The sequence below is a fragment of the Camellia sinensis genome, chromosome 4, assembly GCF_055761805.1.
Source record: "Camellia sinensis isolate YWXY chromosome 4, ASM5576180v1, whole genome shotgun sequence".
Lineage (NCBI taxonomy): Eukaryota > Viridiplantae > Streptophyta > Magnoliopsida > Ericales > Theaceae > Camellia > Camellia sinensis.
In genome coordinates, this window is record NC_138964.1 from 219770524 (window position 1) to 219797342 (window position 26819).

Genomic DNA, 26819 nt, shown 5'->3' on the forward strand with positions numbered 1-26819 from the left:
TGCGGAACTAAGTGCTACACTATTGTGGGAGTCACCTCTAGAATCCATACGAGCCACCTCTTGAATCCGTACCTCTGTTCTGACTGTCACTTCTGTGACCTCTGTTCTGTTCTGTACCGTGGTTATGGCTATTTACTTACATAATCTATGTATTTCAGTTTCTGCTACTCAACTGATTATTTGTTCCGATTAAGTTATCTTAAATGTTTTGGCCTAATTAACTATCTATGGTTATTTCGTGTCCCTTATACTCTTGGTATAATATTTCTCACTTTACCATGTGCTTATAGTTTTTTACCAATTTTCAAGAAACATGCAATTCAGAAATAGCTTCTGGAAAGTCTTAGACGCGAGGCTGCGGAATAGACACACACAACACTTTTATAACATTTTTATATATAAATATTGGCATTTTTGGTCAATATATTTTGTAATAAAAATAGAAGCTCCAATGGTTATTTTGGTACCCTTATTTAAATATTACTTCCGCTCGCGTTATTTGATTTGTTTATGAATTGGCCGTAGGCAACCTCAGTTACTGGCCATCACGATGCTTAATCCTTGAGTACGGGGAGCGGGTCGTGACACTACATATAAATCATGACTCCAACATAATGGTCAACCATCAAATTCCAATACCAATTTAACTAAATTACCTGAAACCGAAAATTGAACGGAAAGGAACAGGTAAATCTGAAACGAATTTCAGTGCATATGGATCCATAATCGAGCTCGTTTATCAATCAACTGAGGAAACAAAAAGAGAAAATCTATTTATCTTAAGCTTGTGTTCATTTAATATATAACAGTAAATACTATAGGATAATCACTTCAAAAACACATAATATAGAAAAGGATCAAAGCAATCCATGAAAACTAAGCTTTGATCATTGACATAGAAACTGTCAGTTGCATTTTAACTATAACTGACATTGATCCTAGACTGAGGGACTGAAAATATTTGATGTAGAAAAGAAGTGAGGAAACATCAACCAAAAAACAAAACAATAGAAACTGTTTAGAAAGAAGCACATGACAGCTTCAAACATTCAAAGTGTAACAATCTATATTCATGCATTCCAAGAGTAAAAATCTATGCAAAAGTAAGATAAACTACATAACATCTGATTCTTACATATTATTTCCACTATGCACATAGAAACAAATCAGAAGTCAAAATTCTCAAAATTAACTAATAGTTGATAGTATTGATCCAATCAAAAGTCCTTTACGCCCAAAACCAGTGAGAAAAATTAGAAAATATTGCAAGGAGCGTAAAACTTGTAAAGCCTCCTCAACATTCTAACTGAGTTCCCAAAACCAGTGAGAAAAATTCAAAAATATTGCGAGGAGCGTAAAACTTGTAAAGCCTCATCAACATTCTAACTGAGCTAACAAAATCTGTTCCATTACGCATTAATTTTACTTAGAAAATGCTGCCAAGATCTACATACACTACAACAAAAAGCAGTTTTGGCGACCAAAAATGTAAATTTCGTCGCTGAAAATAGGACAATTGGCGACTAAAATTGAATTAGTAGCCAAAAGTGAAGATTTTTGGCGACTAAAACAGTTTAGTAGTCAAATGTGTACTTATTGGCGACTAAAAATCAGATTAGTCGCTGATTCCATGGGTTTTAGCGACTAAAACAATTTTAGTAGCCAAAGGTGAAGGTTTTTGGCGACTAAAAAGATTAGTAGCCAAAAGTATAGGCTTTGGGGACTAAAAAATGGTTTGGTCGCCGATTGTAGGTGTTTTACCGACAAAAAAAATGTTGTAGCCAAATGTAAAGGTTTTTGGCTACTAAAAAATTTTTAGTAGCTAAAAGTGGACAATTGGCGACTAAAATTGAGTTTAGTTGGCAAAAGTGGCGGTTTTGGCGACTAAAAATCAGTTTAGTCGCCGAAAGTGGTTATTTTTAGACGAAAATTAATTTTTTTAGCGACTAAATTATTGGTAATAGCCAAAACTAAGGTTTTTGGCGACTAAAAAAAACTTTAGTCGCCAAAAGTGGCTCCTTTTTTTTTAATAATTAATTTATTTTTTACATAAATTAATATTGAATAAAAATAATTATATTTATATATATAGTTTTAAATTAATACGAGTCCATATACTATATAAATAATATATATTGCATATATATTAATGTGATCTTGTGGTGGCATAGTGGAGGGAGTGTTTTGGTAAAAGTCTACAAAGTAGAAGGTTCGTGGTTCGAATTTCAGAAAAAACAAGAAAGTTGGTAATTTTTTTTTTTCACGGAAGCACCTTTGGCGACTAAAATTATTTGTTGCCAAAAGTCTTTATTTTTGGTGACTAAATGGATTAGTCGGCGATTCAGTGAGTATTGGCAACTAAAAGATTAGTCGCTAAATGTATGATTTTGAAAAGTGTAAATCACTATTGGCGACTAAAATGTTGGTCGCGAAAGAGCTGCTTTTTGGCGACTAAAAAAGTTTTAGTCGCCAATACCTCTGCCGACCATCTATACGCGACAAAACCAGCGACTAAAAAAATTAGTCGGGAAAAATAAAAAGTCGACTTTTGATGACTAAAAACGGACTTTTGGCGTTTTAGTCGCCAAAGGTGTTTTTTCTTGTAGTGATAAGGTTCATTACGCTATGAAGACAAAATTCGTGTCCGTTTTTCCTCGAAAATAAGTGAAATCAGAGACAGAAACTCGCTGTTTATAATGAATCATAGATCAAATAGACTACAGAATTCACGAAGATCTGCTTCTTCGAGTCATAATTCACTGAATTGGCTACAATAATCACGAATTTGAAACTGAAGGACCTCTAGAACTCTCAAACTACGAACTCAAATAGATTTGTTGCAAATGCGTTGTGGATTCCGATTCACGTTCTCTTAACCGTTTTAGAAAGTGTTTGTAAGTTGTTTGATCTCGAGATCAAACTGTATTGCCAATGGCAATGATGTCAACGCCAATTCGAACAGATTTTCAAGTGTATAAGCGATTGAAAATATGAAGAAACGATGTAGAATTTCTCGATTCATCAGATCAAACATGTATATACCTCATAATTTGTATTAAAGTATATGCATATCCATTAAAGCTAGCAAAGAGTTTCTCTTCTCGAAGTTCGTAGATTCAAATCAATCTAGAGAGAGAGAGAAAGGGTCACCTCGCAAAGCAATAATAAGCTTCGACTTGCAGTGGAGGCCAAACAAAATGGGGAGAGCAACGCAAATGGAGCCATGTATAGGCTGAGCAGGTTATGCTACGGCCCTCTGGCGGGAGATCGCAGTCTAAATTACCACCGCTAGTCTTTATGATTAAAAAAAACAAAAATTGAGAGATGATTTTGAATCTGGTAACAAAATAATAAATGAATTTTTAATTTTATTAATTTAAATTTAAAATTTATTTTTTATTTTTAATTGATAAAAAAATATAACATTTTAATTATTAAACTTAATAAAAAATATATTATATATATGAGTTTAATTCACGGTATGACACAACTCATTACTAATATAATGAGCTTATAATAAATAAAATATAATTATTATAATATTATAAAATTTGATCGTGTTCATGTGAACATCTTAGAGCATTTTCACTGGTGTATCAAATTTTTCATCAAATTTAAGTGAAAATTTGAGTAAAAGGACTATTTGATATCAAGTGTTCCAACGGAAGTTTTTGAAATTTCATCAGAACACCAGTCGACCAGGCGAATGTCTAGCCGATCGATTGGCTAGCGTAAATTTTTCATAAATTTTTGCCTTTAGGCGGTCATCCAAGGGGTCGATCGGGCGGATGTCTAGCTAGTCGACCAGCCAGTGTAAATTTTTCACAAATTTTTATCTTGAGGTGGTCATCCGGTGGTAATTTGATGAAAGTCACAAAGCATCCTCAATTTGATGGGAAAAAAAAAAAGTAAAATGATGAATTTGATGAACCATTGAAAGAGCAAAAAGAAAAAAAAAAATCGTCAAATTTAAATTTGATGATGGATAAAGTAAACCATTAAAAATGGTCATACTAACCAGTGTTTTGACACACACAAAATAATAATGATAATAAAATAATTAATGAATACAATTCAACTTTTTCAATAGTATATTTTTTATATATTTTTATTAATTTTCAAGATATCATAATCTCAATGCTAAAATACGGAACTTCTTGTAGCTGATGTGTTAGGCATTTCTAGGAAAAAGTTTAGCCCTGTGTTTGTACTTTCCATTATATCTAAAAAAAAAGTAATAAAATTGGTTTTATCTAAATTAAAGCAAAATGTTGCACGGAAAGAATCGGATACAAAATCTATAGACATCTATATTCATTCTGTGTCTAATTCTTTTTATACATATAATTTGTTTGATTCTTTTTGTATACATAGCACTAGAGTTGTAAATGAGTCAAATAAAATTTTAATATGTTTAGGCTTATTTATTAATATTTGAACGAATTTAAAATCGAATTGGACCTCAATAAAAATTTAATGAATCGAACTCGAGTCAAGTTTAAACCAACTTGACTCGAGTTCGAATTTGTTCACGCGTCTTAACATGCCAAAAAAATTATAAATTTATACTTACATATAAGACTAAAATTATAATTAAAACTTTGATTTATACAATTATATATATAATCATACTAAAAGAAAAAATATTTTATTAAAATAATAATATCTAACACTACTATTATATAAATGTATTATCTATAATCAATTATTATTTATATTTATATTTTTTAAATATATAAATAACATATTTATCTGATTTTGTATACATATTTTTTATTATTTAAATAATTATTAAATGAATTCAATTAATGAGTTAAATTTTGGGGTTTTTTTTCTAGGGTCTCTGGTATTAAGATTTTATAGCATAAAGGACATTAAATATTTTCATAATGTCTAAGATCCCTCAATATCAATCTAGAGAAATTCTTTCAGAGAAATTCTCTACAGAGAAATTTGGGACTTTCCAAAGAATTTCTCTGGGTTCAAACTAGAGAAAATTGAAATTTCTTTGAGTTCAAACTAGAGAAATTTAGAAAAAATTGAATATCACAGAAAAAATTAAACAAATTTCTCTGAGTTTGTTTTATTGAAATTTCATTGAGTTGTCTCAGTAAATTTCACTAAGTGTACCAAACAAACAAACAAACAGTATAAATACATACATATGACTTCACCAATTTTACTTAATTAAAGGCAGAGAAAATTAAACAAATTTCTCTGAATTTGTTTTATTAAAATTTCACTGAGTTATGTCAGTGAATTTCACTGAAATGTTTAGATTGGAAGAAAGTCAAAATAACCCATTGGGCTATATGAATCAACCTGGAAAACTATACTGTATATGTTTTATTTAGAACATAGAGTATTAAAAGTTTTTCAGGTTACACTCTTTTCTTAGATGTTTTCCTTCTGAAGATATACATTTCATAATGCTAGGTTCCCCTTTTCATTTGCATTTCCTTTTTCTTTTTAATGTGAACATTACAACTCAAGTATGTTATCTTTTTTAATGTGAAAAGAAGCTGTAGCATATGGTTCACAATTCAATTCTGGTCAAGGGTGATTTATAACTATTCAATGATGTGCATTGTGTGGAATAGATTCAAAACGGGGCTCCTTTCGTTGTTATAGACAAGACTACAAATCCACGGGATGGAAATCCAGCCTTGCTCATTCAAGGTAAGTATGCATTTGAAACTTCCTCGAGTATCACAGTTGGATGTTAATATAATATTGGAAACTTTCCAGTTTGTTTATTGTTCATAAACAAGGATAAAATTCTTGTTTTTAAATTTTTGTTTATCTATTTCTTCATGCTCTGTACAAGACGACGGTGGTGGAATGGATCCGGAAACTATAAGGCGTTGTATGAGCTTTGGATTTTCAGATAAGAAAATGAAATCTGCCATTGGGCAATGTATGGATACTATATTGTTTACTTTACCTTTAACATGCTTTCCTTTCTTTTGGTACTAATTGGTTGGTTTTAGCCTTTCAGATGGAAATGGGTTCAAGACAAGTTCTATGAGACTTGGAGCAGATGTTATTGTGTTTACCTGTCACTTGAGGGAGAGGTTTGTGCACAAGAACATAACTCTTTTACCTGTCTGAATTGTTTTTGTCAGATTACTCATTTTATAATAATCTATTCAGATACCAAAAGAGAACAAGAGATACAATAATCTATAATGAGAATGTGATCATTCATCGATTGTAGATATTTGGATTCATTTCTTGAACTGGTATTTGTTCCATAACGTAATCAAAGTAGGATTATTATATAGGTCCATAGCTCTTGTATTCAACTTCCTTAAGGTTGATAATACTTCTCTTTTGATCAATCCCGATATAGAAGTTTCTGGTCATCTCTGTTTAAGCTATTTGGTTATGTCTTGTTGACTTTGGAATTCCATTCAAATTGGTATTGTATTCATGACCAGGACACTGACTCAAAGCGTTGGACTCCTCTCTTACACATTTTTAAGACAAACAGGTCATGACAGAATAGTAGTACCACTGGTGAGTTGGACATTTAACTATAAGTACCCTTTCTTTTTCTTTTTCTTTCCCCTAAAGATTATTTCAATGTATGTTTTGCCAACTGACTATAATTGCAGAAATCTGTGCTAATTCTTGGAATTGAAAATTGGGTGTATGAATTACCTTATCCATCCGTTACACATCTGGCACGCTTGCAGACATGCCTGAAACCACCTTTTGGGTAGTTCTCTTGTGGAGATAAAAAATAATAGGCTGACAGCAACTTAGCAATGTGTTGCTATCTGGTTGTCACGGTATAAATGCACGTGCGAACAACTATTGAGAAAAAAAGGAACTGGGTTAGTAGTCTCATGATAATCCATCAATGACTGTTTGAGAAACTGAAATTGAGTCATGCCATTGATGACCTGTTTGGATGTCTCATCTTGGTTGGTTAGAATTTTGGGTCCTGTTTCCAAATTAAATTAGTTAGACGACATTCCACAAACAGACTCATATATTCTTTGCTTTCTGCCTCACATTATGAGTGGGCTTTCCTGGCCCGCGCTTTATTCTTGCATCAGATATCCAAAGAGTCTATTTAAACATGGTCCATGATCCATCTATCTTGACTAACTGTTGGCTTTCCTTTGGGTCACCCTACAACTTCCTATCTTCTCATGGTTAGGCATTTTTGTGAAATCTTATTACAGGTGGATTATGGATTCAATGAATCAACTACAAAATTGGAACCCATACTTTCTTATGGACAAGAACATTTTTCATCTAATCTGTCTGTGCTACTGCAGTGGTCTCCATATCCGACAGAAGAAATAATGCTGAAGCAGGTAAGCTTCAAAACACTTTGGCTCTAGAATTTTACAGTAATAATGATAATAGGATTAATATTAGTGACGACCATTTCAAGTTTCTCATTTGCATGCTGCTTTTGCTGATGATAATTGAGATGTTGTTAAGTCTGTTAGCCTCCTTGCTTAGTGACGGAAAATATAGAATGCGATGGGGTTTGGTTCTCAAGTCAAAAATTTGAATTAATTATGTGTGTGATAAGACTATATGAAATTTTCAAATGAACATTCAAGATTTATATGAACTATTAAAATAAGAATAAGTATTTTTTTTTTTTTTTTTTCTGTTTTACTTATTTATTTGTTTGTTTTTTGTGCCTACACTAATTTCTTCCCTGTTGTAGACATGGAACTTTTATGTTATTAGTTATGTACATAAATTTTAAACGTGAAACTACTTCCATTAGGGACCTGCCAGAAATTCTCATGTTTCTTGATGTATCAATATCTGTTATATCTCTCCCACCATTTCGAGCTTCAATCTGTGCAATTTGATATCCTTATTAACCCCGGTGGGCAGTTTGATGATATAGGGAATCATGGAACAAAGATTGTTATATACAATCTTTGGTTAAATGACAATGGGGATATGGAACTAGATTTTGATTTGGATGCGGAGGTACCTTTCATCCTTTTGCTCTTACTCCTTTCTGTTGGATCTTTTAAGTTATATTTATCATGTAGCCTACTTGTAAGTAATACCATGTTGCAGGATATTCGTGTTATTGCAGACCCAAAGCTGCATCAGACTGGTTGCCGTCCAAATCAAGTTTCTGACCAGCATATTGCTAACCTTTGCCATTATTCACTCCGTGTAAATTTATAGTTTACATTATGAAGTTGATTAATAGAGTGGTCTCTTCTTCCCTTCATAGTTTTAAAATTAAGTTCTTTTTCAAGATCCACAGGTATATTCTTCCATTTTGTACCTACGGGCACCTCAAAGCTTCAAAATAGTTCTGCGGGGACGAGTTGTTGAACATCATAATATTGCCAATGATCTCAAATTTCCTGAGTTTATATTGTATAAGTCTCATGGCGGGAACATGGAGGTTTGTATTAGCTTGTTTACAAATGCCCATTACAGTTGTCACTACTTGCATCTTATAAATTGTTTTACATATTTGTCACACTTGGCTGTAGCCGCTTCCTGTATGGTTTTATGGTATAATGGTTGCGTCTGTATAGTTGATTAAGACTTCACAAGCTGATTAATTACAGGAACATGTTTTCCTTCAAATTCAAGTAAACAGTGATATTTTCTAAATATATTACTTTCAAGAAGAAAGAACACTAAATGAATCAATTAGTTTCAACGATTCATTAATTTTGACTATAGGTATATAAATAGAGAACAATACTGCGTCTGTTTCAAACTTTCTATAAATGCCTGCCTTAATTCATGCACTACATGCGTGCTTTGTTGAATAATTGTGGTTGTTAAAAATATTTGGCAGAGACTGGACATAGTGTGGGCTTTTAGATTGACTATTATTATTAACATAAGTCTGTTCTTGTTTATTATCTAATGCTCTATTGTTTCAATCGGAAGCCCCTTCTCTCACAATGCCTGTTGGGTTTATTTTCAGGCAGTTGTTACTGCTATAGGGTTTTTGAAGGAAGCTCCACGTGGTAAATATACATGGGTTCAATGTCTACCATAAGAACCGTCTCATATTGGTGAGGGATATTCTCTTACAACTTAAAATCATCTCATAAGTTGTAAGATTCATTAGAGCAGAATCACTCTTCTCGATAGCACCCTCTTCATGTTTGATGTGGTGTATATGGAGGGAAAGGAAAAGGAAAAGAAGATCCTTGAAAATGTAGAGAGCTCCATTTTCTATTTCACTGGAGCAATGGCTATTTATTTATTTAATGCTTTTTGGCAAAAAAGCCAAAAAGCCAACAAATTTAACCCCGTTAGCAAAACATCACGTCATACTTATCAATCAATTGCTTTTCCCCTTACAACTATCTATTCAACTAGAAAATCCATTCCAAACACATTAACTTTTTTTGCCTCATAAAAAAGCTAAAAAGCCAAAAATCCACTAAAAAGGCCAAGTTCCCAAATGGGCACTTAATAGGTTTTTTGTGCTTAACTTTCATTAGTATCTTCTATGGCAGCCATTTTGGCGTGTAGTCAAGGAAACAACCAGCAGTCGTGGAAGAGGAATTGTTGGTGATAATCATTGCTCCACTTATCTTGTTACATCAAGTTTTTCAGTTTTAGTGGATAGTTGATGAATGATGTTATAGTATTTTGTAGGTGTTCTTGAAGCAAATTTTGCTGAGCCTACTCTCAATAAGCAAGATTTTGAGAAGACTTCCCTTTTTCAAAAGCTTGAAGCCCGATTAAAGGAGATGACATTGGAATATTGGTAAGCTTCCATTTGCAAGGTTTTAAGCCTTATCCCAGTGAAAATTATGGGAAGTGAATTTAGATTATTTAATCCCACGAAAAGTCAAACACAGATGTTTCTGTTCAAACTTCAAATTGAACAATCATTTCATGACATTAAGACAAATGTAGGTGAGTTGCTTGCTAGCTGGGTTAGTTTCTAATGGCTAGATAATATCACAGGCATTTCAATGATTCTTGTTTTTATCAGCAACGATAAATTCAACTGATTTATATTTATATTTTATCAACATTAGAGTACCGAGTAATATTGTGGTAAAACTTTAATCATCATTCATCACTTTATATTTGAAACAATAATTTGAGAGAGTGATAGAGGATTGAGAGAGAGAGAAATAGCTACAATGAAACAATAATTTGAGAGAGTGATAGAGGATTGAGAGAGAGAGAAATAGCTACTGAATTATTCAGTTATTGTTTGTATTGTTAGGAGATTTACACTCTCTTTTATAGAGAGGAAAAGCTACATAGGGTGCCATCAATTTGCACCGAAAGAAGAAAGTAAATGGGAACATTCATGATGACTAACACTAACATGAATATTCTAATAGCACTGAGATATACACTAACCTTTATACAATAATAAACTAAAACTAACACTAACATGATACAATAATAAACTAACATCCCCCCGCAAACTCAAGGAGGGAAAGCATCAACCAAGTTGAGTTTGGAAACAAGATCATGAAAGCGGCCAGAAGGATGAGCTTTAGTGAAGATATCAGCGGGTTGATCGACTGAGGCAATAGGAAGAAGATGAACAGTTCCACAGGTGACATGCTGGCGAATAAAATGACAATCAATCTCAATATGTTTGGTGCGATCATGAAAAACATCATTGTGAGCAATCTGAATGGCACTCTGATTGTCACAGTAGAGAGGGGTAGGAGCAGATGAAGAAACACCCATATCAGCAAGGAGCCAGCGAAGCCAGAGAAGTTCCTGAGTAGTATCAGCAAGAGCTCGGTATTCAGCTTCGGTGCTAGAGCGGGCAGTGAGGGATTGTTTTTTGCTACGCCAAGCAAGAAGAGAATCCCCTAAGAAGAAACAGAATCCCGTGGTGGAGCGTCGATCCGTAGGATCCCCAGCCCAATCAGCATCGGAAAAGGCACGTAGGTCAAGAGAGGAAGAAGCCGAGAAGTGAAGACCATGGAACAAAGTGCCTTTGAGGTAGCGAAGGATACGGAGTAGAGCAGTATAGTGGGGAGTGCGAGGAGCCGACATGTACTGACTGACAATGTGAACAGCATAGGCAATGTCAGGACGAGTGACTGTGAGCGGATTGTTTTTTGCTACGCCAAGCAAGAAGAGAATCCCCTAAGAAGAAACAGAATCCCGTGGTGGAGCGTCGATCCGTAGGATCCCCAGCCCAATCAGCATCGGAAAAGGCACGTAGGTCAAGAGAGGAAGAAGCCGAGAAGTGAAGACCATGGAACAAAGTGCCTTTGAGGTAGCGAAGGATACGGAGTAGAGCAGTATAGTGGGGAGTGCGAGGAGCCGACATGTACTGACTGACAATGTGAACAGCATAGGCAATGTCAGGACGAGTGACTGTGAGATAGACAAGACTGCCGACGAGCTGGCGATAAAGAGTAGCATCAGAGAGAAGAGTCCCATCGAGAGGAGTGAGACGAATCTGAGGATCAACCGGAGTAGAGGCAGTTTTGCAATCAGTAAGACCAGCTCGAGTCAGAAGATCGGATGCATATTTGGCCTGGGACAAATAGGAACCAGTAGAATCATGAGAGACTTCAAGGCCTAAGAAGTAGTTAAGAGTACCAAGGTCCTTCATCTCAAACTGTTGGTGGAGAAATTGTTTGAGGTGGAGAATACCAGCTTGATCATCACCAGTGATAATCATATCATCCACATACAGAAGAAGAAGAGTAGTACCATGAGAAGTAGTCCGTATAAAAAGAGCAGAGTCATAGGAGCTAGAGGTGAATCCGAAGTCATGAATGGTAGAACTGAACTTAGCAAACCAAGCATGAGGAGCTTGCTTGAGACCATAAAGAGCACGCTGTAGTTTGCAAACCTGATGAGGTTGACAAGTGGACCCAGGTGGAGGTTGCATGTAGACCTCTTCAAGAAGATGACCATTGAGGAAAGCATTTTTGACATCCATCTGAAAGAGCCCCCAGTGGCGAGCAGTAGCAACAGCAAGTAAACTGCGAACAGAGGTAAGCCGAGCAACAGGAGAGAATGTCTCCTCATAATCAATGCCATATTCTTGGTTGAAACCCTTGGCAACAAGACGAGCTTTGTAGCGTTCAATAGAGCCATCAGAATGTGTTTTGATTTTGTAAACCCATTTGCAGCCAATCGCAGTCTTGCCAGGAGGAAGATCAACAAGATCCCAAGTATGAGCTTTGTCCAAGGCATGGAGTTCATCAGTCATAGCTTGCTGCCAAAGAGGATTAGTACAAGCCTCACGATAGGAGGTAGGTTCATAAGTAGAGAAGGCAGCAGATCCAACAATATAATCACGAAGATGGATAGGAGGTTGAGTTACCCGGCGTGGTCGACCCGTAGGAGGATCGGTGGGAGGAAGAGCCAGTGGAGAAGGAGGTGTGGCAACAAGAGGTAGACCTTCAGGTAGAGCAGGCTGGACAGGATCAGGGGTGAGCAAGGGCGTCTCGATGGAGGAGGAACCTGTATCAAAATCAGCAGAGAAAAGATCGATGGAAGGATTAGTAAACAATGCAGTAGTGGAAAGTCCGGGTAAGTGAAAGGAGGATAGCGAGGAAAACATTTGGTGTTCCCAGAAAACGACATGGCGGGAGATACGAAGACGTTTAGAGAGAGGATCCCAACAGCGAAAGCCTTTATGTTCAATGCCATACCCAAGAAAGCAACAAAGACGAGAGCGAGGTTCAAGCTTGGTGTGTTCATGGGATTGAAGTAGAACAAAACAAGCAGAGCCAAAAACCCGGAGATTGGCGTAAGGAGGGGGAGTGCCATGCAGACGTTCAAAGGGAGTTTGATTATGGATGACAGGGGTAGGAGCACAGTTGATAGTGTAAACAGCAGTGAGGGCAGCTTCTCCCCAAAAGTTTTCAGGACAGGAAGAAGAGAGAAGGAGAGCGCGAGTAGTGTCAAGAATATGTCGATGTTTCCGTTCAGCGCGGCCATTTTGCTGGGACGTGCCAGCACAGGAACGATGAGGCAGTGTACCATGATGCTGAAGAAAGGAAAGGAAATCTGAATCCCGATATTCCATAGCATTGTCAGAGCGAAAAATTTTGATGGTTTTGGAGGATTGGGTGTGAACCATTTGTGCAAATCGATAATAAATGTGTTTAAGTTCAGACCTATTTTTCATGAGAAAAAGCCAAGTAAACCGGGAAAAATCATCAATAAAAACAACAAAATAGCGGGATCCCCCCATAGTAGTAGTAGGAGAGGGCCCCCAAATATCCGAATGTATAAGATCAAAAGGGGCAAGAGAAACAGAAGTACTCTTATTAAATGATAAAGCAGGTTGTTTAGCAAGTTGACAGGGTATACAATCGAAATTATCGGGAATTACATGACCCAACTGTCCACTAGAAACCAAATACCTTAAACGAGTAACAGAAATATGCCCTAAGCGACAATGCCAAAGATGAAAGGGAGATAATAAGGAAGTAGATGCAGGAGCAGCAATCTGAGGAGAGGCAGGAACATGAAGGTGAATGAGTTCATAGAGACGTCCACGCTTACGGCCGATCCCAATAGTCTGCCCCGTCTGAGGGTCCTGTACCAAACAATCAGTAGCAGAAAAGGTGACAGTTAGACCAAGTTCACATAATTGACCAATGGAAATAAGGTTTAAGGTAAGAGCAGGGATATGATAAACGTGAGGTAGAGATAAAGAAGAGGTGGAAACAGTACCAACATGACGAACAGACATGAGGGAACCATCAGCAGTATGTATTGAGGGAATATGAGGAGATGAAGATAAGGAAGAAAAGATAGTAGAACTGGAGGTCATATGATTACAACAGGCAGAGTCAAAATACCAAGAGGAGTTACCTGGGATTACAGACAAAGCAGTAGGAGGAGGTGTACCAGATGAGGAGAGAAGTTGTTTGAGCATGGCCTCTACATCCGTTGGAGAAAAGTGAGGGGTAGATGGAGCAGGTGACTCAGAGAACCCTGCAGAGGGGGCAGTGTCAGTGTGATGAGACTGATTCCCGGAAGCAGCAGCAGCAGTGTGATAAGACTGATTCCCGGAAGCAGAAGTAGCAGTGTGATGAGACTGGTTGCCGGAACGATGAAAACTTCCCCGGGAAGAGCCACCGCGAGAGGAGTGGCTATTGGAGGATGAGCGGGATGGATTGCGAAAACAATCCTGTTGCAGATGACCAGGACCAAGTTTGTTGCAGTAGCGGCAGGATCTGACGGGGCAATTGACCAGGAGATGGGTTGAAGGAAGGCCCCGATTCTGACAATAGAGGCAAGCAGTTGTCCGCTGGGTAAATGATGGCCGGGACGGAGGAGTGGCAAGAACAGAGTCCACATGATGAGTTTGAAGAGTACCTAAACGAGTCTCCTCTGATAGCAACTCAGAAATGGCTTGTTCAAGAGTGGGCAAGGGATGGCGATGAAGCAGAGAGGCACGTACGGGCTCAAAAGAGGGGGTAAGAGCCATGAGAAATTGCACCAACCTTTGCTGGTTGCGATGGTTAGTAAATAAAACTGCATCTTCGGGGTCATGCCAGGTTGGTTCTGAAAGAGCAAGCTGATCCCAAACAGAGTATATTTGAGAAAGGAAGTCATTAATAGACTGAGTGGATTCTTGGCGCATGCGGTGAAGTTGGTTCTGAAGTTGATATTGATGGGCAAGACCAGTAGTCTGGTATCGGTCTTTCAAAAAATCCCAGATGTCTTTCGCAGGAGTAGTTACAGAGTCAAGCTGAAAGCGGCCAAATTGAAGACTGATAGAGGTAACAGAGGTATTACGAAACCAGGTAATGATTTGGTAATTCTTACTGTCCCATTCCTCAAGTCGGTCTTCATATGTAGCAGTATGAACAGTAGTTTCAGTAGTGGCACTTTCTTTGACTGGTTTAGTCACATCCCCGGTGACAATTCGCCAGAGCTTCTTGCCTTTAAGAAAGGAAGACATGGCTTGGGCCCACAGAACATAGTTTGAACCATTCAGAATAACGGAAATGGGATGGGAGGTGTCAAGACGATCCATAATACTAGTTAAGTAGGATTAAAGCAACAGGAAGAGACCTGTAGGAGCAAAATTTGGTAAAACAGAGTGTACCAGTGAGTCCGGAAGGTCGAAAATAGCCAGAAAAGGCTGCTGGACAGAGATGATGTCAGCGATGATGTCAGCGGCGCACGTTAGCAGAGTGCAGGGAGGAGCACGTTAGCAGGAAGGCTGCGGCGCACGGTAGCGAACAGGCGCAGGCGCGGCGCACAATAGCCGTTTTGGCGCACACGGGTGCAATGTAGTGAAGCGGCGCATGAAAGGCGCACAATAGCAGGCGCGGCGTACGGGAGTGGCAGGGCTGACGTCAGCCGCGGTTGTGTGGGCGCGTGGAGGCGCGTGGCGGAGGTGAGTAGCAACAGATGGCGCGTGCGGGCGCGTGTGAGAGTGGTGGCGGAGCTGGTGACGCGCTGAAGGTAAAGGCGGCGCGTGTGGGCGCGTGGAGGGTGTTCTGAGAACGGGCTAGGTGCCGTTGGAATCGTGAGAAAATTCCGAGCGATTTGATGTATGCCACTGTGTACGGGACTAAACACCAAAATCGAAAATTGCCAGAAATGTAACACTGGGCTCTGATACCATGAAACAATAATTTGAGAGAGTGATAGAGGATTGAGAGAGAGAGAAATAGCTACAATGAAACAATAATTTGAGAGAGTGATAGAGGATTGAGAGAGAGAGAAATAGCTACTGAATTATTCAGTTATTGTTTGTATTGTTAGGAGATTTACACTCTCTTTTATAGAGAGGAAAAGCTACATAGGGTGCCATCAATTTGCACCGAAAGAAGAAAGTAAATGGGAACATTCATGATGACTAACACTAACATGAATATTCTAATAGCACTGAGATATACACTAACCTTTATACAATAATAAACTAAAACTAACACTAACATGATACAATAATAAACTAACAATATTGTTCAAAGTATCAAAACTCTATGATTTTGAAAATAAGTATGGAGTTTTGAGTTGGACTGGTTTCCTTGTGATGTATTTCTGATTGTTGATACTCTTAGTTCTTCTCTGTCCTAGGTATGAGTTTTGTTTTTATTTCTATTTGCATTTTATTCCTAAGGCATTTATCTGCTGAATCTTTGTAGGAATTTCCATTGCGGATTGATTGGTTATCAGCAAATGAAAAAATCTCCACCAGCACCCAAGCCTTCTCAGGAACCACGTTCATTTAGGGCACATAGTTTCATTGAACAACCTGTGTTACTGAATCACAGGTCCTCTGTAACTGACAACGCGGGACCACTTTCTTCTGCAGTTGAATCTTTTGAAGATACGGTAGCCACTCCTTCAAAGAGGAAAGAACAAAATCCTGCAGGGGAACTCGAACATGTAAAAAGGCACCCAGGATCAAGGTCCTATTCAACTGATACCCAGCACATTGGAGTAAATCAGGTTTGTTTACGATGCTGATCATGGTTCGAATCAATTGGAATGCCATCTTTTGTGCTTAGTGCCGACATTTATGGACCAAAGTTATTTATAAACCACTTATAATAAAGGGTCAGAGGGATGGTTTGTTTATTTGGTTGCCACCAAAAAAATATCTTTCCGAAATGCTGAATTGATACTCTTTTCTGTTACTGATTGAGAAGTTGGGTTCAAATATTAAATATTAGACTGAGCAATGCTAGGGACCCCAGAAAAATACCAAATATTCTGCGCAATACCCACATGGGTGTGGGTCCATGTGAGTGTTGTGTAAAATATTTGGTAATTCGTTCAGGGTCTTTAGCATTTTTGATAAATAAAATTAATAAATTGAGGTAAAAGTAATAAACTAACAACATTTTCTACTTCTGTTAGAATTTACCATAAACCTACCACCACTACCACCTCACCTACTCCACTAAACCTAACCCACTACACCACTACCACCTCCACTTCACCTACTCTCCACCTACTCCACTAAACCTAACCCACTACACCACTACCACCTCCACTTCACCTACTCTCCACCTACTCCCAAACACACTCCTATATAATAGGAATCCTTGTAATTGTAAAATAAACTACATCAAGACAATCAATCAATAATACATACATTTTAACATGGTATCAGAGCTATAAGATTTAGGCCTATACTCATTTCTTTCCGGCGGGCAGCCGGCCGACAACCTTGCCTTGGCTGCCCGCGGGAGTTTTTCAACACATCACAAACACATACCAGAATCGAAGTCCGATCTCCTTTGCCGGTCGATTTTTCGAGTTCAGAATCGAAGCTCGCTGCTTGATCGCACGCCGCTGCGATCTGATCAAGATCCTCGCCTGAGATCCATGAGCCGGTCGATGCGCCGAGCCACTGCGACGTCCTTGCAGTCGGCTTTGGCGAGGTCTAGACAGAAGTCTCCCAAATCTCTCTCTCTCCACGTCGATGCCTTCATACCTGAAGGATGCCACAAGTTCCTCGTTGTCATGCTTACTTCTGCTGTCGTTGCCAAGACTGTTGGAATCCGGCGGTTTGGCCCTTATGAGGCCTTGCCTACTGTGGCTTCTGCTGCTGCCGCCGACTCCAATCACCTCCAGATGGATCTCTCTCCTTTTTTTCTGTCTCTCATCAAAGTGTGCTTGCTGCCGAGACCGACCTCTCGGACAAATGTGCAACGCACTGTAAAGTAGACACAATAATAATGAGCTAAGCCGTTTCTTTCCACCACCCACCTTTCTTTTTATTATTTTATTTCATCTTTCCATTCACACGGTTTCACCCCATGTGCCCCATGTGCACCATTCACAGCCCCATGTGCACCATTCATCTTCTTTATTTATTTTCTTTATTTATTTATTTATTTATTTTTTTCATTCAAAACAAAAAAAAATAAAAAAAAATAATCATACTAATAAAAAAAAAACAATAAATAAATAAATAAAATAAATCACACACCTTTGCAGGTTTTCAAAACCGTGGGCCCAACGCTCCACTTTCTTTCTTTTCTTTTATTTTCTTTATTTATTTATTTATTTTATTATTAAAAAAAAAAAAAAAAAACAAACAAACAAACAAACAAACAAACACGGAGGAAGAAGACGAACTGCAAACTCATTTTATTCATATCGGGCCTCACCCCGATCACCATTTTACACAAAAAAAAAAAAAAAAAAAAAAAATACAAACAAAACAACCACACCCACAGTGGGATTTTTTTTTCCCTTCTCTATTCTACTGCAGGTCTCTTCTTCTTACTTTTATCTTGGGTGTCCCGTGCCAGTCCGGTCTCCGTGTTTCCTTGTCCACCGAGCACGTTCACTCCCCCAAACTCCTCCACTACAGCATATGGAGGACCTCCAAATCGGAACATCACGGTGGCCTTCCGCTTCAGCTCCTTATTTTCCGCCTTCAGCACACTTATCTCTGCTCGCGCATCCTTATACATGCGTTGGAGCAGAGCCAGTTGGGAGTTTAAATGCTGCACCTCATTTGTCCTACTCTGCAGCCGGTTCGACAAGTTTGTGACCGCCGTCATGCTTTCCACACATGCCTTCAGAGTATACTGATTGGCCTCCACATCCGACTGCACTGCCATTCTTTGCTCCACCGACCGCATCGGAAAGTTCAACGGAGCAAACTCCGGGGCGCTTGGTTGAGGTTCCAGTGCCACCGCACCAGTTCTCTCTCTCGTTGACTCATTGAGGTCGGGAAAGAGGGTGAGCAGCCCGCGGGAAGACGATGAAGCCATTTTCTAGGCAACAGAGTGTTATACAGAATCTCTCTCAGAAATCTCTCTCAGAATATCTCTCGCAGGTTTTTTTGCCTCAGCCTCAGCCTCTGTCTTATAGCCGAGGCAGCCACGCGCATCGCGCGCCTCTTGACGCCCGACAAACTGGCACGCCTTTTCATGGCACATCTTTTGATAAAGTGGGCACGCCTTTTGATGGCACGCTTTTTGAAAAATTGGGCACACCTTTTGAGGGTGCGACTTTTTAAGGGTCCGACAAGACTCTGTAAACTGTCCCGACATTGATTCCGGTTAGCTCCATCAAGGGTCCGACAAGACTCTGTAAACTGTCCCGACATTGATTCCGGTTAGCTCCTTTATGGGTCCGACAAGACTCTGTAAACTGTCCCGACATTGATTCCGGTTAGCTCCTTTATGGGTCCGACAAGACTCTGTAAACTGTCCCGACATAGATTCCGGTTAGTTTCTACAAGGGTCCGACAAGACTCCGTAAACTGTCTTCTACAACGGTCCGACATGACCCCATAAACTGTCTTCTACAACGGTCCGACATGACCCCATAAACTGTCTTCTACAACGGTCCGACATGACCCCATAAACTGTCTTCTACAACGGTCCGACATGACCCCATAAACTGTCTTCTACATCGGTCTGACACCACCATCCAGTGTCCTCTACACCGTTATGACATCCCCATACAGTGTCCTCTACAACGTTATGACACCACCATCCAGTGTCTTCACCAATGGTCTGACACGACCATACAGTGTCTCCTATCCTTTTTTATTTTTATGTATTTTCTTGTTTTGTTACTATCTCCAAACTCAAGTTGGTTAGTTCCTATCCCCCTTGAGTTTGCGGGGGGCTGTTAGAATTTACCATAAACCTACCACCACTACCACCTCACCTACTCCACTAAACCTAACCCACTACACCACTACCACCTCCACTTCACATACTCTCCACCTACTCCACTAAACCTAACCCACTACACCACTACCACCTCCACTTCACCTACTCTCCACCTACTCCCAAACACACTCCTATATAATAGGAATCCTTGTAATTGTAAAATAAACTACATCAAGACAATCAATCAATAATAGATACATTTTAACAACTTCCATTGGAATGCCATATTTCAGAAGTAGTAAATTTTCCCAAGTAGTAAAAGAACACATTTGCTACACACAGCTGAAGAAACTCTATGAGAACTATCTGATGTGGTGGGGAATTTGTGTTTGGTTGTTTTATGTTTGTTTATGTGGATTGTTTTCCCTTTTTCTTTGGCAAGTGAAGTATTCTATTTGTTATTTATACGTGACTCTGTGTCCATATTCTATGCTTGTCAACCGCTTTATCTCTCTATTATTCGTGGTATCTACTGAAAGAGGTATTGGATTCTCTAATACTTGCTTGTTTGTATTGTATTGTAGCCTACCCCTGAGCATGAAAATCAGTTGCAGGACAACAAGTTTACCAGCCTGATGCAAGAAAATGAAAAGCTCCAGACACAGTAAGTACAGAACAGGTTGTAATTTTGCATGATTACTTTTGGAGCTTACTGTGGATCAGGTTGGACCATTTGGATCGTCTAGATTTACTAATTTCTATTTGTCTGAACTTGATCCTCTACTCTTGCAATGTCAACACCAGCAAGAGTTTAGGATTCACTATATAGTATGTCTCACACTAATACACTATGAGCCAAAATGGCATTGGGCTTTCCTGCTTATGCATAGTTTGAGCTAGCTTCACTTTTGGCTAGTGGTCTTAAAGCATCCGATGGATACACTAATGACTTTGTTAGTGCCAGCTCTTAAATAAGTTAGCGAGAAATTGCAATTTCTTCTCTCCAATGCAGTTGCTAGTACAGCTCCAAACACTGTCAGAGACTAAACCGTTTGTTTTCTGCAGCGAGCCTCCTAGAATACTTGAGAGAGAGAGAGAGAGAGAGAGAGAGAGAGAGAGGACCTGACACAATATATCCTTTTTACTTTTGTTGTTTACACACACTTTAGTTCCTCCGTTGCAGCACCCATTCACTACCTAAATATAGGAACATTTAACACACAAAGTTGAGTCACACTTTTATCACTCTTTGTCAGTTAACACACATTTTAACATCTCCGTTAGAGATGCTCTTAAAGTCCTTGCTTAATCAAATTCTTCTTTTTGACCATCCCAAGCCAGTCTTGATCATCAATCTTGTTATTCACATGAGTGGATGAACTTTGGCTATAGGATAAGTTCCAGCTCAGCTTGGACTACAATTCTTTAGTTTTGAAATACCCTCGACTGTCTGAGCCCAGCCCCGACTTGCTCCCCTACCATCACTATTGCTTGAACTAAACATCTACAATTAATATGGTCCACACCTGACTTAATGTACTCTTCCTCATTTTAAATTTTGTAGATAAAACTGTTCGTTTGTGTTTTTCAGGTTATTGGAATTGGAGAGAAGCGAGGAATGTCTTACTCTAATGCTGTGTTTGGTTGGGGGATTTGGAGAGGGATTTGGAAAGAGAAATGGAAACGGTAGATGAACTGTGAATAAAACATGCTTATATTTCACTTAGTTTCACACAACTTTTCCTTTTCCCTTTCCAAATTCCTCCTCAAATCCCCCAACCAAACACAACATAAAGGTACTTCACATTATATACAGTAAATCATTTGATGAATTGCAAATCAAAGAAATTCACATTACTGTTTTCAATCCATTATGATTTGCAAATTTGGCATTTCATGTTGTCCATTTTAAAACATCCAGCCAGCCAGCTGTAGAAAATTTGTGTAGGTCATCGTTTGACAGAAGCCTACGATCACTGTCCAAGCCCTAGCTTCAATTTTGTCAACCAAATTAAGGAAGCAAAACTGCCTTTAGCTTTGGCACGCTTAGAAATGTAACTTTTGATAGTTTTCTTGTATTTCAGTTACAATTACTTTGTCAATTTTGGTGCAGGTGCGACAACTTAGGAAAGAACTAGGTGACATTCAGTCCGAGTACGCGAGACTGGTGGCTGAATCGGAATCAATGAACATAGTTAAGGATGAGAAAACTATAAATGGATAATTTCTTTGGATTTTATTTTTTGTGGTAAATAACCTGATGTTTTTGTACATTGTTATCACAAAATTTATATATCATTTTGGAGTACTAAATAGTTGAGCACGTCATAGTTTTGGTTTGGGAGTTTCTAAATACACCGTTTTGTACAATTGGGTGCAGAGAGATATTTTGAAGCGTATTTTAGAACCCTTTTGGTTCCTAGCCAGCTGTGAAGTATGAGTATGAGTACTGGTATTGATACGATACGAGTATGGTAAAATCTAAAAAAAATATAGTGTGGCTATGGCTAGGTACTGCTATAATATTTTTTTTTATTTTTAGTTTGAAGTAATGTAAAAATTAGTTAAATGGTTAAATTTGTTAAAATCTAACCTATAATTTACATTTAATACCAAAAGTAAAGGTATAAATTAAAATTAATTGTCATTATATTAAATATTTATAAAAAAGGTCATTATATTAAATAACTTATAAATTATAATTTAATTTTAAAATTATATTAAACATAAAAATAATAAGGAAGTCTAATGAAATCGATTTTATCTTTGTATTAGAAGAAAATATTATTTCAATTGAGGTATGGTACGGTTTAGGTATAATTAGGTATTTTTAGGTATGTCAAAAATTAAGAAGGAAAAATTTATATTTTGGCCAAGTTTGGCATATACAAAATAATCCATCTTTTTATCTTTTTTCTATCACATCACCTCTTTATTTTTTTGTACATTTTTTCGTAAAAAGACAAAAAATACATTTATTTAGATCATCCCAAATAATCCCTAAGTATGAATAAAACATATTTATCGAAGTATCTTGCTTCATAACTAGCCAGGAATTCATGTTGTCATCATACGTAAATGGGGTAGAATATAAATATCATCGATTTTGGGACAAGTTCCATTTTTGGGACAAGTTCTTTTTGTAAGTTTCATTAATTGTCAAGACTTTGTATTTGTGTGTATTTGTGTTTTGAAGGTAGCTGTTAATATGTTATATTACAACATAGATTGATGTCTTTTCATAGATTTCAATTTGAGGTCGATGTCTTCCCATAGAATTAAACTTGTGACTTTACATTCCTTGGGCTATTGAGTTTAGACCCTAGTTTGGGTGTTTTGACAACAAGTTAAAAAAGTCAAAAGTTAATTTTTAATTCATTTTAGGTTACATCACCGTTTACTTAAAACGGTGAGAAAAATTTAAAAAGTAAAAAAATCAATTTTTAACTATCTTTTCAAAACAGTCTAAGCTATTGATATCGAAATTTGACACTACCTAAAAAATATATATATATATTTGACGCCATGTGAAAGAAGCTATCATAATGTAACAATGTCAAACCGTGTCATATTTGAGATAAAATTTGATAATTGTAAAATTTGCAACTCACAGTCTCTCTCCCTCTTTTAGTATAAGTTCACATATTATATTTGCTTTTGAAATTGTGAAGAAAAGAAATGATATTTGTACCATTGAAATACAGTTATTAAATTATAACATTTTGATATGTAACATCAAAATATGAATTTGACATTAAATGATCACACATGTTCTTGGGTTTCTCCTACTAAATCATTTTGGTTTAGGGTGGTTACTAGTCAGCAATTCCACCAAAGTTAGCTTTGGTTAGGTCAACAATTAGGCATGGTTTGCTTTCGGTGCTATCTTCGTAAAATAATTACAGATTCATTAAAAAAAAACTTAAAACTTTAATTATTATAATTTGTAAAATTTATCACTGATCTGATTTTTTTTTTTTTTTCAACTTATACACTGAATTGTAGTTCTCCAAGTTTTTTCACACTATATGAAATAGAAAGTTTAAGCATGAAATTGGGACGGATGGTCCAAAGTTAAAAATGAAAATCTTGGATATTAGGGAACGGGATAATTTTTAATTAATTAATAAAATCAAATAATATTTTGCCATGTGATTTGATGGTATAAAAGGATTTTTAATTAAAAAAAAAAAGAAGAAGTGATATTCACCAGTCTCCTTCAAATTTTTTATATAATATAGTGGTGATATAGAGCTTCACTAGTAGAGTTCTAAATAGAACTCTATTTATGTGGTAAGGTTAAAATATATATATATATATATATAGTACAAAACATCATATCATAGTGGGACTCATCACAATTAGAGCTCCCTAGAGCTTTTTTTTGTTGAACTCTCAATTATTTTTGTAATTAATATACAGTGGTGATCATTAATTATACATAGCTCTAATACTAGAGCTCTAGTGACATGGAAGAGAGGGAGAGTAGAGAGAGATAGAGAGAGGAGTGTTGGCTCCCTCTTCAAATGAAATTCTTCACATTATTAGAGTTACATTAAAGCTCTCAAATTAAATCTCCCAAACATTATTTATAAAAAAAATCAAAACATTACATCAATGAGTGGAGCACACCCATTAGAGCTCTTGATTTAGAGTTCTCAAACATACCCCTTGACTGTCACTGGCTGAGTGACTATTTAATACTTTTGTTATAAAATATAATAATATTATCATGATTTTGTATATATTAAATTATATTTATTATTTTATTTGTTAACACAATATTTGTATAATCTCTAATATTATTCTAACAATTAAATTGAAACATCATATGATAAAATAAAATTGTAAAAATAAATGATTATTGCTCTATAAAATCTAAGCATTATTTGGCATAAGCTAAATAAGTGTATTTATTTGGGTCACATTATTTTATTATTTTTTTGTACATCTTTTCATAAAAAATCAAAAAATATATTGTCAAAATTAGAAAGAAAAAAAATCGAATTAAAACCTAACCCAAAAATTACTTAACTGATGAGTTACCAAATCCCGATTGGCTTTGGCAACCCGAATTGTCCACTCTGATCAACATCACTAGAAAGAAGAATTGGACTGAACTCAACTCTATACATATATTATTATTATCAAGTTGGTTTCTTCATGCAATCTTATAAATGTATTGGCAGTTTTCTAATTGGAAAAAAAATCCATGCTAAGTGCACACACATAAAAAAATTAATTAAAAAATAAAAAAATATTTACATAATATGATACATATGTAAGATAAAAATATAAGTGAAAACTATATGTAAGGCTCACGTCACAAACGATTCATTTGATAAAAGAAAAGTTTTACTCTTATAAAAAATCTAAACATGAAATATTATAAGAATGATATAATAATATTATTTTTTATTTATAAATAATAGTCATTTTCACTAATGATAGTTATTTATATAAAACATCACTCATAAATTTATTTACAGTGACGTGACAAAAAGTATTAGTTGATTGATTCCTAAACCAATCAATAATTGACATTTAACCATCCACATTATTGAAAATAAATTTATAATTGATATTTTAAGGAACTTAAGCATTACACTTTGTTTTTTTCTTAAGTAAAAGGTTCACGTTTAGTCATATTATTTTGTACAAAAAAAATATTATATAATTTATCTATCTATATATTATTCTTTTTGACGACTTGAATAGTAGTGCAAGCGATCTGAACACTTAGATGTTAAAAGTGTGACGTTTTAGTTTAGTTTCGAATTTATAGACATACATGGACTATGTTATAATATTTTACTTACATTCTGTTTCTGACATATATATATATATATATATAATCATACCTTTTTTTTTTTGTGACAAAATTCACCTCCTCGAGGCTTCTAGTTCTAGCTAGCTTACGTGCATTTGGGTTCATATAACACCCTCACCAGAAGACTCGTTGCAACCTTAAACTACCCCACATTACAACAAAAATCAATACAATGACAGAGAGACAAAATTCACCTCCTCAAGGCTTCTAGTTCTAGCTAGCTTACGTGCATTTGGGTGCATATAACACCCTCACCAGAAGACTCATTGCAACCTTAAACTACCCCACATTACAACAAAAATCAATACAATGAGAGAGAGAGAGAGCGCTTTTTTCATGAGAGAGGGAGAGAGAGAGCGCGCTCTTTGTTTATGACCCAATAATAATTCAAGACTTTGGTCTCTTAGAGAGAGCACGCTTTGTTTATGACCCAATAATAATTCAAGACTTTGGTCTCTTTCATTGTTGGCTGGTGGTGTGCAAAATTTGCATGCTTTTATGTGGGCTGTGTCACATTTATGATCTATCAGACAAAAACTCACAGTTAGCTACTCATAATTTGTACGCAAGCATCCTTGTCCCCACAAAAATGTGTTAAGATTGTTTTTGTATCTAAGTACTAATGTTGTGTTTGGTTGGGAGATTGGGGGAGTGATTTGGAAAGGGAAAGAGAAAAGGTATGTGAAACTAGGTGAAATATAGGTATATTTTATTCACATTTCACCTAACTTTTCATTTTCGCTTTCCAAATCTCTTCTCAAATTCCCAAACCAAATACAACATAAATACCCTGTTCGACCGACCTCATCACACGTTATTCCCAAAATTTTTTTATGCAAACATCCTTGTCCCCACAAAAATGTGTTAAGATTGTTTTTGTATCTAAGTACTAAATGTCCTGTTCGACCGACTTCATCACATGTTATCCCCAAAAATTTTTAATTTTTAATTTTTATTGTTAAAAAAAAGTGTAAAATGACTAGAAATCCTCATGCGGTGGTAAATTAATTAAATAACTTGAACTCGACTCGTGTTTTGACTTGTTAAAAGTTCGTTCGAATTTGATTTGTTAAATAAATAAGTTAATTTTTAATACATTTTGGTATTTGTTAACGATTTCAAATTAAATTTGAACAATCAATTAAACGTTTGACTAAATTCATTAAGTTTAAAACTATATAACAAATACCAAATTACTCGAACTTAGTTAAGCAAAAATTCATTTGAAATTGATTCGAAAGTTTAACAAATAGGACTTCAACTAATTTTAAAACTTGTTAAAATTTTCAAATTAAAAACTCGAACTCAGAACTTGATATCCACCAAACCAATTGGATTAAACCCGCCACAGCTAGAGGGTGGTCCGTATTCACAAATCAAATTGAGATCAAATGTGATTGAACTCTCTTGTGATGGCTACATAAGTGAAGTTTAGCTGAAGCAACTTCAATGATGGGCCAATGGTGCAC

General features: G+C 36.5%; 1 protein-coding gene and 1 long non-coding RNA gene across 2 annotated transcripts in view; both read left to right on the plus strand.

Annotated features, from left to right (window-relative positions):
• LOC114316240 (protein MICRORCHIDIA 6) overlaps positions 1-21279 on the plus strand; it is a 57439-nt gene extending 36160 nt beyond the window's left edge. Inside the window, 12 exon segments of the mRNA XM_082922748.1 lie at positions 6441-6519; positions 7194-7328; positions 7870-7968; positions 8062-8163; positions 8258-8401; positions 8939-8980; positions 8982-9029; positions 9480-9534; positions 9622-9733; positions 16080-16386; positions 20105-20184; positions 21112-21279. Coding sequence (XP_082778874.1) covers positions 6441-6519; positions 7194-7328; positions 7870-7968; positions 8062-8163; positions 8258-8401; positions 8939-8980; positions 8982-9029; positions 9480-9534; positions 9622-9733; positions 16080-16386; positions 20105-20184; positions 21112-21214 — 1306 coding nt within the window. The 3' untranslated portion in view covers positions 21215-21279.
• LOC145823214 (uncharacterized) lies at positions 5599-6076 on the plus strand. Its single transcript, XR_014365483.1, has 3 exons — positions 5599-5679; positions 5828-5917; positions 5999-6076. It is a non-coding gene; the product is annotated as an uncharacterized LOC145823214 (long non-coding RNA).
• Positions 21280-26819: the final 5540 nt, after the last annotated feature.